This window comes from Microcaecilia unicolor, chromosome 1 (genome assembly GCF_901765095.1).
Source record: "Microcaecilia unicolor chromosome 1, aMicUni1.1, whole genome shotgun sequence".
NCBI classification, from domain to species: Eukaryota; Metazoa; Chordata; class Amphibia; order Gymnophiona; family Siphonopidae; genus Microcaecilia; species Microcaecilia unicolor.
Genome location: NC_044031.1, coordinates 2,761,617 through 2,778,592, shown reverse-complemented (window position 1 = coordinate 2,778,592; position 16,976 = coordinate 2,761,617). Strand labels below are relative to the sequence as shown.

The 16,976-nt window shown below is 44.5% G+C and overlaps 1 protein-coding gene across 1 annotated transcript in view; it reads right to left on the bottom strand.

Annotated features, from left to right (window-relative positions):
- The window catches only part of LOC115460007 (dynein regulatory complex protein 11-like), a 118,182-nt gene that overhangs the window by 20,635 nt on the left and 80,571 nt on the right, over positions 1-16,976 (bottom strand). The window contains exons 9-11 of the mRNA XM_030189869.1: positions 12,204-12,286; positions 5,803-5,910; positions 850-1,049 (exon numbers count right to left, since the gene is read on the bottom strand). Of these exons, the coding sequence (XP_030045729.1) occupies positions 850-1,049; positions 5,803-5,910; positions 12,204-12,286 (391 nt within the window). The remainder of the gene's footprint in view (positions 1-849; positions 1,050-5,802; positions 5,911-12,203; positions 12,287-16,976) is intronic.

The window sequence follows — 16,976 nt, the reverse complement described above, 5'->3', positions numbered from 1 at the left end:
CTCCTCCTCAGAATTTAAGATTTTAGCACCCACAGGCAAGACTTCAGGGGGGTCCCAGACATTAGAGAGTAGGAGGAGTATGAGATATCATTATATCTCTAAAGTAAACGGGAGCAGTCTCTCTGCTTTGGCCTGGTTATTTGGTGCATTGAAAATCTGACAGTTGAGGCAGCTGCCTGTGTTTTCTCTGCCTAAGTTGAGGGTAGAATCAAAGTGGAGGCAGGAATCTGTGATGCAAGGAACAGAAGAAAAAATAGCAGACTACCAAGCAAAGATCAGAGAAATAGTTAAGGCTTTTATTGCACCAAGGAAATACTAGCAATAAAAGCCTCAACTATTTCTCTGATCTTTGTTTGCTGGTCTGCTGTGTTTTTTCTTAAATTCAGGGCTGTCCAAACCCTGTTCCACTGTCTGATATTATAGTGATGTCCAGGGCTGACTTAGTAGAGTGCACTGTTTCCTCTAAGCTGAGTGGGAATCCTCCAACTCCACTGCTTCAATATTATGTTTCCAACCACTAGGGACAGGCAGGTTCCCTGGAGTTCTACAGAGTTTGCCTGTCCCTCACTATTGAAAATGTGATAGTGAAACAGCGCCCCCCACTGGCAGGACTGTTGGTGGAGAGAACTCCATCTCAGCTTAGAAGGAACAGTGGAGAAGCGCAGGGCTGGTATTTGAAAGCATTGGGGTTTTGGAAAGCGCCATGATTGCATTGTAACTGATCTCCTTAATGTACGTATGCTCTTGGGAAGTGATATTTCCACTTCAGAAGACTCCCTGTGGCCTTGATATTGACATACGCTCTACCCTTGAACTGACAAAGGAGAGGGGTATTCTCTCAGACAATACCTTGAAGACAATGTGCATCATCATTTGGAGGCCACTCTTCCCGGGGTATTTCCCAACAGTGTTCTCTGGGGATAGATCAAAGAAGTTAGAGCCAGACTCAGTGCAGATGGCATGAACAAGCATCTTCTTTCCAGTCCCAGCAGGACCTGCCAGCAACATAGATTTCAGTAAAGGAGCCTTCTCATGAACAACTGCAGAACCTAGAAAAAATGAAAGACAAATGCCTTCAGTAAAAGCAAGAATCACATCTATTCACCATGCAAGAATGAGACAATACAGGAGCATTCTCTCCTCCTGCCCACCAAAAGAACTCTTCCCCACCTCTAGACCAAGAGCCCCATCCATTCATTGTGCAAGAGCGAGACACTACAGGAACTCTCTAATCATGGACAAAAGCCATCCTCCTCTAATCCAAGAACCTCATCCATTCATCAGGCAAGAGCGAGACACTACAGGAACACTAATCCGGCCTACTGACAAAATGCACCCCTATCTCTAATCCAAGAGCCCCATCTATTCACTGTGGAAGAATGAGATACTACAGGAGCACCCTCATCCTGTCCACTGACAAAATACTACTACTACTTAACATTTCTAGAGCGCTACTAGGGTTACGCAGCCCTGTACAGTTTAACAAAAAAGGACAGTCCCTGCTCAAAGGAGCTTACAATCTAAAGGATGAAATGTCAAGTTGGGGCAGTCTAGATTTCATGAATAGTGGTTAGGTGCCAAAGGCGACATTGAAGAGGTGGGCTTTAAGCAAGGATTTGAAGATGGGCAGCTAGTTGGTGGGTTTCAATGAGAAACCCTATTCCACTAGCACAAATGCTAGGTAAGACACACTTGTCTGTTTTCTGTCAATGGCCTGGTCTGAAAGCTACCTCACAAGCAATAACGAGCTTGGATTTTTATTTATTTATTTGTTGCATTTGTATCCCACATTTTCCCACCTATTTGCAGGCTCAATGTGGCTTACATAGTACCGTTGGGAGTTTGCCCAGTCGGTTGATAACAAATACAAGGTTGTATAGTGGTCGAATGAGGTATGTGTGGAGGGTCAGAAGGGATGATGGTTGTGTGTTGTCCAGTGCGCTCATTAGGTATGCTATGCTTTGGGTGAAGGGTTTACGTAGGGTCGTTAGGGTAGGCCTTTTTGAAGAGGTTGGTTTTAGTGATTTCCTGAAGTTCAGATAAATCTCTGCAGCAGCAGTTGCAGGACTCCATGGCTGTGCCTATTGGGGGTAATTCAAGAATACACATTGGCCAAGGTCTCATATATTGGAGAATTTGGGTTAGTAATGGCATTACGCAAATATGAGATGTCCTCCTTGGGAAGAAGCTATGTTCTTTTGCCTACTTAAAGTTAGGTAATGATTTATTAGCCTACACTAAGAAGACTTACAGCCTTATTTTCGAAAGTGATGGGCGCCCAGATTTCGACCCAAATCAGGAGATGGGCGCCCATCTTGCAAAGGTGCCCAAATCAGTATAATCGAAAGCCGATTTTGGGCGTCTTCAACTGCACTCCTTCTCCGTCGCGGGAACAAACAAAGTTGATGGGGGCGTGTCGGAGGCATGGTGAAGACGGGACTGGGGCATGTTTATCGGCTGAGGAGAGATGGGCGCCCTTGGCCAATAATTGAAAAAAGAAAGGCGTTTTTACTGCGAATTTGGATCACTTTTTTGGGACCCTTTTTTTTCACGAACAAGTCCCAAAAAAGTGCCCTAAATGACCAGATGACCACCAGAGGGAATCGGGGATGACCACCTCTGACTCCCCCAGTGGTCGCTAAGCCCCTCCCACCCAAAAAAAACAACTTTAACAAATTTTTTATCCAGCCTGTTTGCCACCCTCAAATGCCATACCCAGCTCCATCACAGCAGTATGCAGGTCCCTGGAGCAGTTGCTAGTGGGTGCAGTGCACTTCAGGCAGGTGGACCCAGGCCCATCCCCCTCTACCTATTACACTTGTGCTGGTAACTGGGAGCCCTTCAAACCGCCCCCAAAACCCACTGTATCCACATGTAGGTGCCCCCCTTCAGCCATAAGGGCTATGGTAATGGTGTAGAGTTGTGGGCAGTGGGTTTTGGGGGGGATTTGAGGGGCTCAGCACCCAAAGGAAGGGAGCTATGGACTTGGGAGGTATTTTACTTTTTTTTTTAATTGTTACACGTGCTCCCTAGGGTGCCCGGTTGGTGTCCTGGCATGTGAGGGGGACCAGTGCACTATGAATCCTGGCCCCTCCCACGACCAAATGCCTTGGATTTGCTCGTTTTTGAGCTGGGCGCCTTCGGTTTCCATTATCGCTGAAAAACGATTACACCCAGCTCAAATCTGCACAAATCCGATGCATTTGCCCGGCACAAACCGTATTATCGAAAAAAAAGATGGGCGTCCACGTTCGATTATGCCCCTCTTATTCTGTTAGTTATATAACGCTATAATTTATTCTTCCTTAACATATATATGCACATGATATATATCTATACCATGATCTGTTCACGTATGTTATGTTACATGTATGCTACCATGTATGTATGCAACTTAACACATTACCATTTGTAATTCTATTACCCGGAAATGGCAACCGCCATTACGGCAAATGTAAGTCACATTGAGCCTGCAAATTGTTGGGAAAATGTGGGATACAAATGCTACAAATAAATAAAATAAATAAATAAATATTATTTAGTATTTAAGATGAGTGTTTATGGTATGCCTGCTTGAAGAGATCTGTTTTCAGTAGCTTTCGGAAGATGGTTAGGTCTTGCGTTGTTTTTATGGTCTTCGGTAGTACATTCCATAGCTGTGTGCAAATGTATGAGAAGCTGGTCGCGTATGTGGATTTGTATTTTAGCCCTTTACAGTTAGGATAGTGGAGATTGAGGAATGTGCATGATGATGGGTCAACGCTTAGCTCTCGGAGGTAACCCTGTGTGGGACCAGGTTTGAAGAATGCTAAACTTGATCCTTTACTGGCCAATAGTTACTGTCCTAGGATGGTGTGCAAACAGCGATTGGAATTTGTAGAAGAAAATTCTTTGCTGGATTCCCATCAACACAGATTTTGTCCAGGATATGGTTCTGAAACCCTGCCGTTGTCATCATTTCATATTGTTTCGTGTGCCTTAGGGGCAGGTACAGCTGCTTACCTGTTAATAATTCTTGAGGTCTTGGCTGTGTGTAAGAGTGTGTCACACAATTTTGTTAACAATCACTTAACAACAGGGGAAATACCCTAAGCCAGAGTACAATTAAAATTATCCAACCATATTAAGTACTCACTTTACACTAATATTGTGTTAATTCATATCACTCACACTACATTCATACACCAATCATCCCAGCACTCCTACTTCCCAGCCTTGCGCTGTCAAACGTTTATCTCGTCCCTATTATTGGCACGGCATACTAGAATGCCCACAAAGCATATACAAGTAATTTCCCATCTGTCCACGTGTATACGTCACAGGGACCAATTTTCCATTTCAAACTATTCCAGTTTAAAAGGTCTTCTTCTATCTATGTCCCATATATGTAGGTCAAGGTAAAATCATGTGAACAAAATGCCAGTTTTGTAGCTTTTAAAGGATCTTCTATCCACTCATGTAGCTGCATTCAGCATATATAGTCACAGGCATAGGTGAGGCTGCTGGTTGGATTGTATACATTCATTCAAAAAATCAGCATGGAGTCATCATGGTTCCCAATGCGTGTACGCATTTCGTCTACAACTTCATCAGGAGAACCCGATCAACCCTCCTATAAATCAAGCACATATGAGATACCATCTATGGCATGTTGAGTTTTTATACATGTTTGAAGAATAAAGCAGTGGCGTAGCCAAGGGCGGACCTGGGTGGGCCAGGCCCACCCACTTTGGGCTCAGGCCCACCCAGTAGCAGCACACCTATGCTGATTCCCTAGCCCCACCAGCTGAAAACTCCCAACTGTCCCTCCTGCATACCTTGTAAATAGCAGATGGCATGCAGGTGAGACAAGGAGAGACCAAATCACCTGTGGGGCAGTGAGGGGTTCTTCTGCCCACCCATCTTGAGTCCAGGCCCACCCAAAGTTGGGTGTCTGGCTATGCCCCTGGAATAAAGTGAATTGGTTGAACCAGTGGCTTATCAAGCTGTCCTTCATTTCCCACTTCTGCATTTCCTGCAGGAACCATGATGTCATGTTTCTAAATTAATGGCTGAATGAGTCACTGCTGTGACCCAGTATGAAACTTCTTGCACATAGTAATATAGTAAGTGACGGCAGATAAAGACCTGTATGGTCCATCCAGTCTGCCCAACAAGATAAACTCATTTTACTTGATATGTGATACTTTATATATATACCCGAGTTTGATTTGTCCTTTCCATTCTCAGGGCACAGACCGTATAAGTCTGCCCAGCACTCTTCTTGTACTAAAAGTTCTGAAGCTAACGTTGAAGCCCCTTAAAATTTACATTCAAGCCCATCCCTATCTACTCAGTTATGATCAGGGCGTAGACCGTAGAAGTCTGCCCAGCATCGGTTTTGCTTCCCAATTACCGGCGTCACCACCCAATCTCCGCTAAGATTCCGTGGATCCATTCCTTCAAAATAGGATTCCTTTGTGTTTATTCCACACATGTTTGAATTCCATTACCATTTTTATCTCCACCTCCTCCCGCGGGGCATCAACACCTCCTTTCTTCTGCACACTTATAAAGGAAGGATTCAGAAATATTAAGAACATAAGAATAGTCATACTGGGTCAGACCAATGGCTCATCTAGCCCAGTATCCTGTTTCCAACAGTGGCCAATCCAGGTTACAAGTGCCTAGCAAAAACCCAAATGGTAGCAACATTCCATGCTACTAATCCCAGTGGCTTCCCCATATCTGTCTCAATAGCAGACTATGGACTTTACCTCCAGGAAACATGGACATGCGAGGGAAGGGGGAACTCTAACATACCCAGCGGCAGGATGGCGGTCAGTGTGATGTTCTGCCGAAGGTCTGTCACTGAAGGCATAGGCTCCATGTCCGCCAAGCGCAGTGTACTGCCCAGATAGCTGAAATCACCTGAAAAAAAGAAGCAAGGATGCGATTGTACTCTGTTTTCTAAGGACAGACGATGATGCCACATCTAAAGTCAGCTTCTTCGTGTCTATTGTCCCATCATCTCCCCTCCATCTTGCAACACTCTCTCCTCCACCATGCCCATGCCTCTTCCGTCCATCTGTCTCCCACCATCTCTATGCCTCTCCCCATCACTCACTCCCGAGCTTCTCCCATCCATCTCTTCTCCACTCTCCCCTTGTCTCTCCCATCCTTCTCTCTCTTTTTACTTACTGTTTGGTGGTTTGAATAGTAGATTATTAGCTAAATTACAATTATTGCAGAATATGGCTGAACGAAAATATGACAGTGTTTCTAGTTAATTGAAAGAATTACATTGGCTCTGTGTTCGTGCACAAATTATTTTTAAAACTGTATGTATAGTTTTTCAGATATTATATGGGAATACATCAGAATTATTAATTCCATTTTTTCTGTTTTTTTTAATTTGACTCGCGTTTGCAACAATCTTCTATTAAAATTTCCGGTTATGAAGCAAATACAATTCAAACATCAGTTTACATAAGTACATAAGTACATAAGTAATGCCATACTGGGAAAAGACCAAGGGTCCATCGAGCCCAGCATCCTGTCCACGACAGCGGCCAATCCAGGCCAAGGGCACCTGGCAAGCTTCCCAAACGTACAAACATTCTATACATGTTATTCCTGGAAATTTGGATTTTTCCAAGTCCGTTTAGTAGCGGTTTATGGACTTGTCCTTTAGGAATCCGTCCAACCCCTTTTTAAACTCTGCTAAGCTAACCGCCTTCACCACTTTCTCCGGCAACGAATTCCAGAGTTTAATTACACGTTGGGTGAAGAAAAATTTTCTCCGATTTGTTTTAAATTTACTACACTGTAGTTTAATCGCATGCCCCCTAGTCCTAGTATTTTTGGAAAGCGTGAACAGACGCTTCACATCCACCTGTTCCACTCCACTCATTATTTTATATACCTCTATCATGTCTCCCCTCAGCCGTCTCTTCTCCAAGCTGTATAGCCCTAGCCTCCTTAGTCTTTCTTCATAGGAAAGTCGTCCCATCCCCGCTATCATTTTAGTCGCCCTTCGCTGCACCTTTTCCAATTCTACTATATCTTTCTTGAGATGCGGCGACCAGAATTGAACACAGTACTCAAGGTGCGGTCGCACCATGGAGCGATACAACGGCATTATAACATCCTCACACCTGTTTTCCATACCTTTCCTAATAATACCCAACATTCTATTCGCTTTCTTAGCCGCAGCAGCACACTGAGCAGAAGGTTTCAGTGTGTTATCGACGACGACACCCAGATCCCTTTCTTGGTCCGTAACTCCTAACGTGGAACCTTGCATGACGTAGCTATAATTCGGGTTCTTTTTTCCCACATGCATCACCTTGCACTTGCTCACATTAAACATCATCTGCCATTTAGCCGCCCAGTCTCCCAGTCTCGTAAGGTCTTCTTGTAATTTTTCACAATCCTGTCGCGATTTAACGACTTTGAATAACTTTGTGTCATCAGCAAATTTAATTACCTCGCTAGTTACTCCCATCTCTAAATCATTTATAAATATATTAAAAAGCAGCGGTCCTAGCACGGACCCCTGAGGAACCCCACTAACTACCCTTCTCCATTGTGAATACTGCCCATTTAACCCCACTCTCTGTTTCCTATCCTTCAACCAGTTTTTAATCCACAATAGGACATTTCCTCCTATCCCATGACCCTCCAATTTCCTCTGTAGCCTTTCATGAGGTACCTTGTCAAACGCCTTTTGAAAATCCAGATACACAATATCAACCGACTCCCCTTTGTCCACATGTTTGTTCACTCCTTCAAAGAATTGAAGTAAATTGGTCAGGCAAGATTTCCCCACACAAAAGCCATGCTGACTTGGTCTCAGTAATCTATGTCCTCGGATGTGCTCTGTAATTTTGTTTTTAATAATAGCCTCTACCATTTTCCCCGGCACCGATGTCAGACTCACCGGTCTATAATTTCCCGGATCTCCCTTGGAGCCTTTTTTAAAAATGGGCGTTACATTGGCCACCTTCCAATCTTCCGGTACCAAGCTCGATTTTAAGGATAAGTTGCATATCACTAGCAGTAGCTCCGCAAGGTTCCATGTTTCCTTTTCAAGCTATCTCTGAGTGGAACAATATACCTGGTGTAATTCGTTTAGAATTAGACTATCCAGCTCATTTTTGAAAGAGAAGGGCGCCCATCTTTCGACACAAATCGGTTGATGGGCGTCCTTCTCTCAGGGGCGCCAGAATCGGCATAATCGAAAGCCGATTTTGGGTGTCCCCAACTGCTTTCCGTAGCCGGGACAGCCGAAGTTCCCGGGGGCGTGTTGGAAGGGTAGCAAAGGCGGGACAGGGGCGTGCCGGGGCGTGGTTAAGAGATGGCCAGCTTCGGTTGATAATGGAAAAAAGAAGGGCGTCCCTGGCGAGAATTTGGTCCGCTTTATTTGGTCCCTTTTTTTTAGGTCCAAGTCACAAAAAAGTGCACAAACTGCCCAGATGACCACCGGAGGGAATCGGGGATGACCTCCCCTGACACCCCCAGTGGTCACTAACCCCCTCCCACCCTAAAAAAAACAACTTTAAAAACTTTTTTTGCCAGCCTCTATACCAGCCTCAAATGTCATACTCAGGTCCATCGCAGCAGTATGCAGGTCCCTGGAGCAGTTTTAGTGGGTGCAGTGCACTTCAGGCAGGCGGACCCAGGCCCATCCCCCCTATCTGTTACACTTGTGGTGGAAAATGGGAGTTCTTCAAAACCCACCAGAAACCCACTGTACGCACATGTGGGTGCTCCCCTTCACCCCTTAGGGCTATGGTAGTGGTGTATAGTTGTGGGGAGTGGGGTTTTGGTTTTTTATTTTGGGGGGGGGGGCTCAGCACCCAAGGTAAGGGAGCTATGCACCTGGGAGCAATTTTTATTATTTTTTAAATTTGTAGACGTGCCCCCTAGGGTGCCCGGTACAAATCCTGGCCCCTCCCATGACCAAATGCCTTGGAGTTGTTCGTTTTTGATATGGGCGCCCTCGGTTTCCATTATGGCTGAAAACTGAGGGCGCCCATCTCTACAGCCGGCGATCTCAGCATTTGAACCAAATGTTGAGATTTGGGGGCCCCCAACCGTATTTTCAAAATGAAAAATGGACAGCCATCTCGTTTTGAAAATACGGTTGGCCCCGCCCCTTCGCGGCGCCATCCTCAGAGATGGGCGCCCTTAGAGATGGCCGGCCCCATTCGAAAATGCCCCTCCACATGTGTTTGCATAACAAGTTAAAAACCTTTTTATTTTATACATTTTATGGATAATTTTATGTTTGAATTTTATTTTATGTATATTGTTATTCCTCACTTTGTGTGAATTTTTGTGTTGTAAACCACCTGGAATCGTCTGTTGGGATAGGTGCAGTATATAAGCTATGAATTAGATTAGATTATACCTATCTCACCTACCTCTCTTCCCACCATCCCTACACCTTCCCCATTCACCTTTTACCATTCTTCTCCCATCTATCTAACCAACTGTCTCCCTCCAGCAGGCCCTACCTTCCAATATCCTTTGGGTTATTCCATTTCATACACACTCATGGCCAAATGCCTCTCATCCTCTTTTTCAATATATCTTCCATCCTTATTTTATCCCTACCAACCTCTTGCCTTCCTCATTTATCACTCCTCCACCATCCTTATGCCTCTCCCATAGATTCCCTAGTCTTCCTAATACCTTCCCACCACCTCGGAATACCTATGCCTTTTACCTCTCCGCTCACCATGCTTGTGTCATTATCATCAACCTTTTCTTGCACTTTTCAAGTGCCTCTTCCTTCCACTTCTCCCCCCTCCCCACTTCCATGTCTTATACAAACAGAGTAACACAGGTCCTGTATCTAACTCTATTATTACTCTGTGTGTTCCAGGCATGCTCTGGTTAGCTTTGACATCATTGGTCAGCTACTACATTTTAAATTGCCCTAGCGGTGCGCACTGTGTGCTTACACCGAAGGAGTAGGCCTTTGTGCGCTCCTTCGTGCACACCCTCTGAGCAAATTCTCAATTTTTCCTGTGCCTTGGACAGATCATTCTCTCCCATTATTTGACGACACTTCAACCATCTCTACCACAGCCCATTCATCATCAAACTCCACCTGTACACATCTTAGTACTGCTGAAACACTACTTAGGCCATCTGGATTAGACAGCAAAAGCTCTGCCACACTGCAACTAGATGACAGAATAACTACATGGACGACATCTCTTCATATTGCTTTAGACTCTTTGGTACCTATGAAGCTAACCCTCCCTTCTCATACTTCCAACTGCAGAGAACCTTGGTTCACACCTGATCTTCAACACGTGAAACAACAGCTCAGACTGGCTGAACACAGATGAAGGTGCTAATGCACTCCTACTGCTCGTATAGCATATATGAACATTGCAAACTCAGACCAGATAGCTCCTCTTACTTCTAAAATCATTTCTACCCCAAGAAAATATTGAATGCCTTGAACACCGCTACCCTGTATAATATACTTAAAACTCTTGCATTTCCCCACATTCCCATTGACTCAGAGAGATCCTTGCCAGCCCCCCAAACATTAGCTGCTCACTATGAGCAAACGCTAGTAGCTCCATTTCTACTGTCCCTGTTTACTTCCAGCCTTAAAGAAGGCTATCAGGCTTATTTTCGAAAGAGAAGGGCGCCCATCTTTCTACACAAATCTGGAGACGGGCGTCCTTCTTTCAGGGTCGTCCAAATCGGCATAATCGAAAGCCGATTTTGGGCGTCCTCAACTGCTTCCCGTCGCAGGGATGACCAAAGTTCACGGGAGCATGTCGGCACCGTAGCGAAGGCGGGGCTGGGGCGTGATTAAGAGATGGGCGTCCTCGGCCGATAATGGAAAAAAGAATGGCGTCCCTGACGAACACTTGGCCGACTTTACTTGGTCTATTTTTTCTTGCGATCAAGCTATGAAAAGGTGCCCGAACTGACCAGATGACCAACAGAGGGAATCGGGTATCACCTCCCCTTACTCCCCCAGTGGTCACTAACTCCCTCCCACCCTAAAAAAAATGTTTTGCCAACCTCTATGTCAGCCTCAAATGTCATACCCAGCTCCATGACAGCAGTATGCAGGTCCCTGGAGCAGTTCTAATGGGTGCAGTGCACTTCAGGCAGGTGGACCCAGGCCCATCCCCCCCTACCTGTTACACTTGTGGTGATATATGGGAGCCCTCCAACCCCCCCCCCAAACGCACTGTACCCACATGTAGGTACCCCCCTTCATCCCTTAGGGCTATGGTAGTAGTGTACAGTTTTGGGGAGTGGGTTTTGTGGGACTCAGCACCCAAGGTAAGGGAGCTATGCACCTGGGAGCAATTTGTGAAGTCCACTGCAGTGCCCCCTAAGGTGTGTATGAATTAGGAAAGGGCAGGGCTTGTCTCTGCCGCGTCCCCCGCAAGCTGAAAGAGCAAGGCTGTTTCCTCTGCCGCGTCCAACCTGAAAGGGTTTTGGCTGGGAAAGTACATTACTATCAGGCGGATAATTGGACATCTGGATGATCGGTGTTCAAATAATCAGCATTCTACTGTATCTCCCCAGGGTGTTCCCTCCCCCCCACCCCCAGATTCATATTCCACAAAAGGCACAGCCTTATGAACTACAATAACCATCCCTTTTGACTTGGAACCACCCTGTGGAAAAATAAAGCTTAGATCATTACCCCCCCCCCCCCACCCCCTCCAAGTTTCATCATTTCTTGCAAGTCCAGTTTCAGTTCTTGTAGCAAGACAATATTCACATGTAATTATTTTAAATGCCTCAAAATTCTTTTCTGCTTAATAAGATAATGAACTCCCCCCCCCCACACACATATACAGACACACATTCCAAATACCGAATTCAACCCTGACCCTAGGCACTAGAGATCTAACCCTCCCTTTTGGGAACCCCATGAGCCACCCTCTCCTAGTACCATTTACCCACTGACCCCCAGCCACATGCCCCTCCCCCCCAGACCCTCACACTGGAGTTCTCCAGCATCGTCCCCTTGCAGCTGGTCCCCTGTAGAAGTAAATGAAGGCATGGGGGGGGGGGAAGGGGGTTAACATGTACAGAGCAACAGTTATAGCCCTAATCAAAGGTATTGGGGGATGTAGCCTGCATGGAGCAGCACTTACAACATAAACACCTCATTAACCTGAATGCACGGGCCATTTATGATGCAATAAAAATGTCTACATCTTTAATACCTTTGTAATCACTCAGCTTGACATCTGGGGCTTGTTTCATGAGTCCCTCCATCACCAGCTCCTCAACGAGAGACTCCAGAGTCCTGGAAAGAGAGAGGTGAAAAAACTAAGAGACTAAAAGGAGAAAATGTTCACTTAAGGACAGACAAAGCTCTCAAAGATACAACAGGGAGCTCAGCAATGAACCAATGAGAAAAAAGTGGCAGCTGCAGAGTCAAGCTTGAGTCAACCAATGAAAAAAACGTGGCAGCTGCAGAGTCAAGCTTGAGTCAACCAATGAGAAAAATGTGGCAGCTGCAGAAACAAGCTTGAGTCAACCAATGAGAAAAAAGTGACAGCTGAAGAGTCAAGCTTGAGTCAACCAATGTGAAAAAAGAGGCAGCTGCAGAGACAAACTTGAGTCAACCAATGTGAAAAAAGTGGCAGCTGAAGAGTCAAGCTTGAGTCAACCAATGAGAAAAAAGTGGCAGTTGCAGAGTCAAGCTTGAGTCAACCAATGTGAAAAAAGTGGCAGCTGCAGAAACAAGCTTGAGTCAACCAATGAGAAAAAGTGGCAGTTGCAGAGTCAAGCTTGAGTCAACCAATGAGAAAAAAGTGACAGCTGCAGAAACAAGCTTGAGTCAACCAGAGAAAAGTAGCCATAGCTGAAGGGAGGAGATAGCAGCATACAATGAAGTGAAACCTGTGCAGATTCAACTCTGGCCAACTTGTTGGGCAGACTGAATGCACTGAGCAGCTCTTTTTTAAAAAAATTTTTTTAATTTTTGCAATTTTACAATCCACCTTATAATTGAAAGAGAAAAACGCCTAGATTTCGACCCAAATCGGGAGATAGACGTTTATCTCACAAAAACGAATAAATCGGTATAATGGAAAGCCAATTTTGGACGTTTTCAACTGCACTCCATCGCGGAAGCGTACAAAGTTGACGGGGGCGTGTCGGAGGTGTGGCGAAGGTGGAACTGGGGCGTGGTTATCAGCCGAGGAGAGATGGGCGCCTTTCGCCGATAATGGAAAAAAAGTATGCGTTTGTAGCTAGAATTTAGGGCACTTTTCCTGGACCCTGTTTTTTCACAAATAAGGCCCCAAAATGTGCCCTAAATGACCAGATTACCACCAGAGGGAATCGGGGATGACCTCCCCCGACTCCCTCAGTGGTCACTAACCCCCTCCTACCACAAAACATGATGTTTCACAACTTTTTATTTTCACCCTCAAATGTCATACCCACCTCCCTGGCAGCAGTATGCAGGTCCCTGGAGCAGTTGTTAGGGGGTGCAGTGGACTTCAGGCAGGTGGACCCAGGCCCATCCCCCCCCCCACCTGTTACAATTGTGCTGCTTAATGCTTATTAGTCGTCCAACCCCCCAAGCCCACTGTACCCACATGTAGGTGCCCCCCTTCACCCCTTAGGGCTATAGTAATGGTGTAGACTTGTGGGCAGTGGGTTTTGAGGGGGATTTGGGGGGCTCAACACACAAGGGAAGGGTGCTATGCACCTGGGAGCTCTTTTACCTTTTTTTTTGTTTTTGTAAAAGTGCCCCCTAGGGTGCCCGGTTGGTGTCCTGGCATGTGAGGGGGACCAGTGCACTATGACTCCTGGCCCCTCCCACGAACAAATGCCTTGGATTTATTCGTTTTTGAGCTGGGCGCTTTCATTTTCCATTATCGCTGAAAAACAAAAACACCCAGCTCACAAATTGTCAAATAAAACATGGACGTCTATTTTTTGAGAAAATACGGTTCAGTCCACCCCTTCACGGACCCGTTCTCGGAGATAAACGCCCATGGAGATAAACGTTTTCATTCAATTATGCCCCTCAATATATTTCAAGGTTACACTCTTGATCCGGCAAAGTGTTAATATTTAAGTTATCATTTAACAAGAAAATTATAATAAACATACTTAGTATTTCTAACACTCAAGTCCACTATTAAGTAGATCCAAGATTCCAAATACAGGAAATTAAGAGGAAAATGACAAAGTTAATCAGCATTTAGTAGATGACAGAAAATAATAAATTAAATTAAACTCCTTCAGTTCTTTTAGAGGTTATGAATGATGATAAGCGTGAAGGGTCCATGAAAACATACTTAGATGAATTAAGTCGAATGATACATTTACAAGGAAACCTTAAATGAAATACTGCTCCGAGTTGGAGAACAGCGGGTTTTAATAGCCAAAATTGTTTACGCCTTTTCTGGGTTTCCTTTGAAATATCTAGAAATAAGTTTATTCTTAGGCCCAGGAATAATTTCTCCCGGTTCCTAAAAAACAATCGAAGAAGCCATTGCTTGTCAGGAATTAAAGCAACAGTAGCTAGCAAAGTGGCTGCCTGAGCTTGATCTCTTTCAGAAGTTTCCAGAAGTGCAGTAGAGAGGAGTGTGGTAGCCGTGTTAGTCCACTCTTAAAGGTTATCAATAGAAATCAAACAAAATAAAACATGGAAAAGAAAATAAGATGATACCTTTTTTATTGGACATAACTTAATACATTTCTTGACGAAGAAGGGCAACCTTCGAAAGCTAATCAAGAAATGTATTAAGTTATGTCCAATAAAAAAGGTATCGTCTTATTTTCTTTTCTATGTTTTATTTTGTTTGATTTCTATTGATAACAGAAATGCAGTCAAATTTAAAGAGTCTTTTTTCTCTTGTTGGGATAATTCCTTTTGTGGTATGTAATACACCTGGTTGAAAGGTGGCAAGCTTGTTTCAGGAATTTCTAAAATTTCACGCAGGGATCTCTTTAACATATCTATTGGTTTTATCATTTTAATCTTAGGAAAATTTATAAATCTTACGTTATTATTTCTCATATAATTATCATATATTTCTGTTTTCCTTCTTTTAACATTACTGCTTGCAGGTTTCCCAAATCTGTAACGGTTTTCTCATTAGTTTCTTGTTTCTCAATTGAAGCTTTCATTCTAATTCTGTTTTTAAGATCCTCTGTTCAATTTCAGTAACTTTCTGAGATATAGCAATGTTTTTTTTTTTAGTAGAGGTTAATATAAACTGAGAAATTAAATCCCAAAGAGAGTCAAGAGTTACCTCCGCCGGCTTCTACAACATTAATGGAGGAATTTTATCTATACGTTCCGGATTCTTCACAGACTTCATACCTTGTATCCCCATTAACCTTTCGGCAGGACTGTTCACCTTGGGCAACCATAATTGTCCCTCGGATAACCCTTTGAGTTGGATTTGAGCTTCTACCACGGGCTTCACCTTTTCGCCTTTTGGCGGTGGTCCCGTCGATCCCTCGAAGGGAGAACTGGTCAGCTGCGGCTGCAGGGGTAGAGTTCGTTGATCTGGGCTCAGAGTAACATCCTGCCCCGAGGATGCCGATCCTTCCTGCATTACACCGGCGGCTTCTAGGGGCCCACTCACGATCAGTTGATTCTGTCCCGGGGTGCTCACAAAACGGTCCATAGGACCTACAGGTATTGAGGGAAGTGGCTGCGAAGCTCGGGCTGCCGCCTTTCCTCGTCTTTTCGGCATTTTCAAAAGGACAAAATTATGAGCTCCTTACACTACCTAAGTGCTGGCAGCCATCTTGGATCTCTTTTTATTTCTGGTCCGAGTAGGTCTTTATCTGCCAGCATTTACTATATTAGCATCAAAATGCACAATTCTGTAAATTGACCCAAATAATTCTGCCTGTCAACTAATTCTCCCTAGACAGTGTCTCTGGGCAATTTTTCACACATACTATGGGTAAGTGGAGTGGGATCTCAGTCTTCCAGATTTACTGCTAACAGTTACATATAGTAACATACTAACAAAGTAGATGATGGCAGATAATGACCTGTACGGTCCATCCAGTCTGCCCCACAAGATAAACTCATTACATAAGGTATGATGTGATACTTGATGTGTATATCTGACCTTGATTTGGCCTCGCCGTTTTCAGGGCACAGACCGTAGAAGACTGCCCGGCACTGTCCTTGCTCAAAATTTCTGAAGTTAACGTCAAAGCCCCTGAAAAGCTCCACTTTAGCCCATCCAAATCTGTTCCCATGCCACAATCAGGGCAGAGACCTTAGAAGTCTTGCCCGGCACTGGCTTTGCTTCCCAATTAGCGGTGTTACCTAATCTCTGCTAAGCTTCTTTGGATCCATTCCTTCTAAATAGGATTCCTTTGTGTTTATCCTACGTATTTTTGAATTCTGCTACCATTTTCATCTCCACCACCTCCAGCGGGAGGGCATTGCAAGTATCCACCATCCTTTCTGTGAAAAAATACTTTGATATTGTTCCTGAGTCAGCCCCCTTTCAACTTCAATTCATGCCCTATAGTTCTACCACCTCCCCATCTCTGGAAAAGGTTTGTTGTAGATTAATACCTTTCAAATATTTGAACGCCTGTATCATATCATCCTCCAGGCTGCCATAGTGCCAAAGAGAGATTCTTTCTAGAGTTCAGAAGGTGTGACGTGTGTAGGCAACTTGTCTAGGTGAGCTTCAAAGTTCCCCTGGCCCTGAATATGATGGGCAATATATCTGTATCCTTCTGCCCCATTTTCTTGGTCTCCGACTGTGGTGATTAATATTTGACGATCTTCTCTTTCTCCACTTGGGACTAAATTCTATACATGGCACCAAAAAAATAGCACTCAGCGTCGGGAACCATGGACTATGTGTAGGCGTAACCCTTTACACCAACCAAAAAATTCTCATGTCTAAATTAGGTGTTAATCCTCTTTATTCTACAACAATCCAAGTAAATTAAAGGAACACCCCTGTGCCTCCTTTTTTGACCCTGCCTCA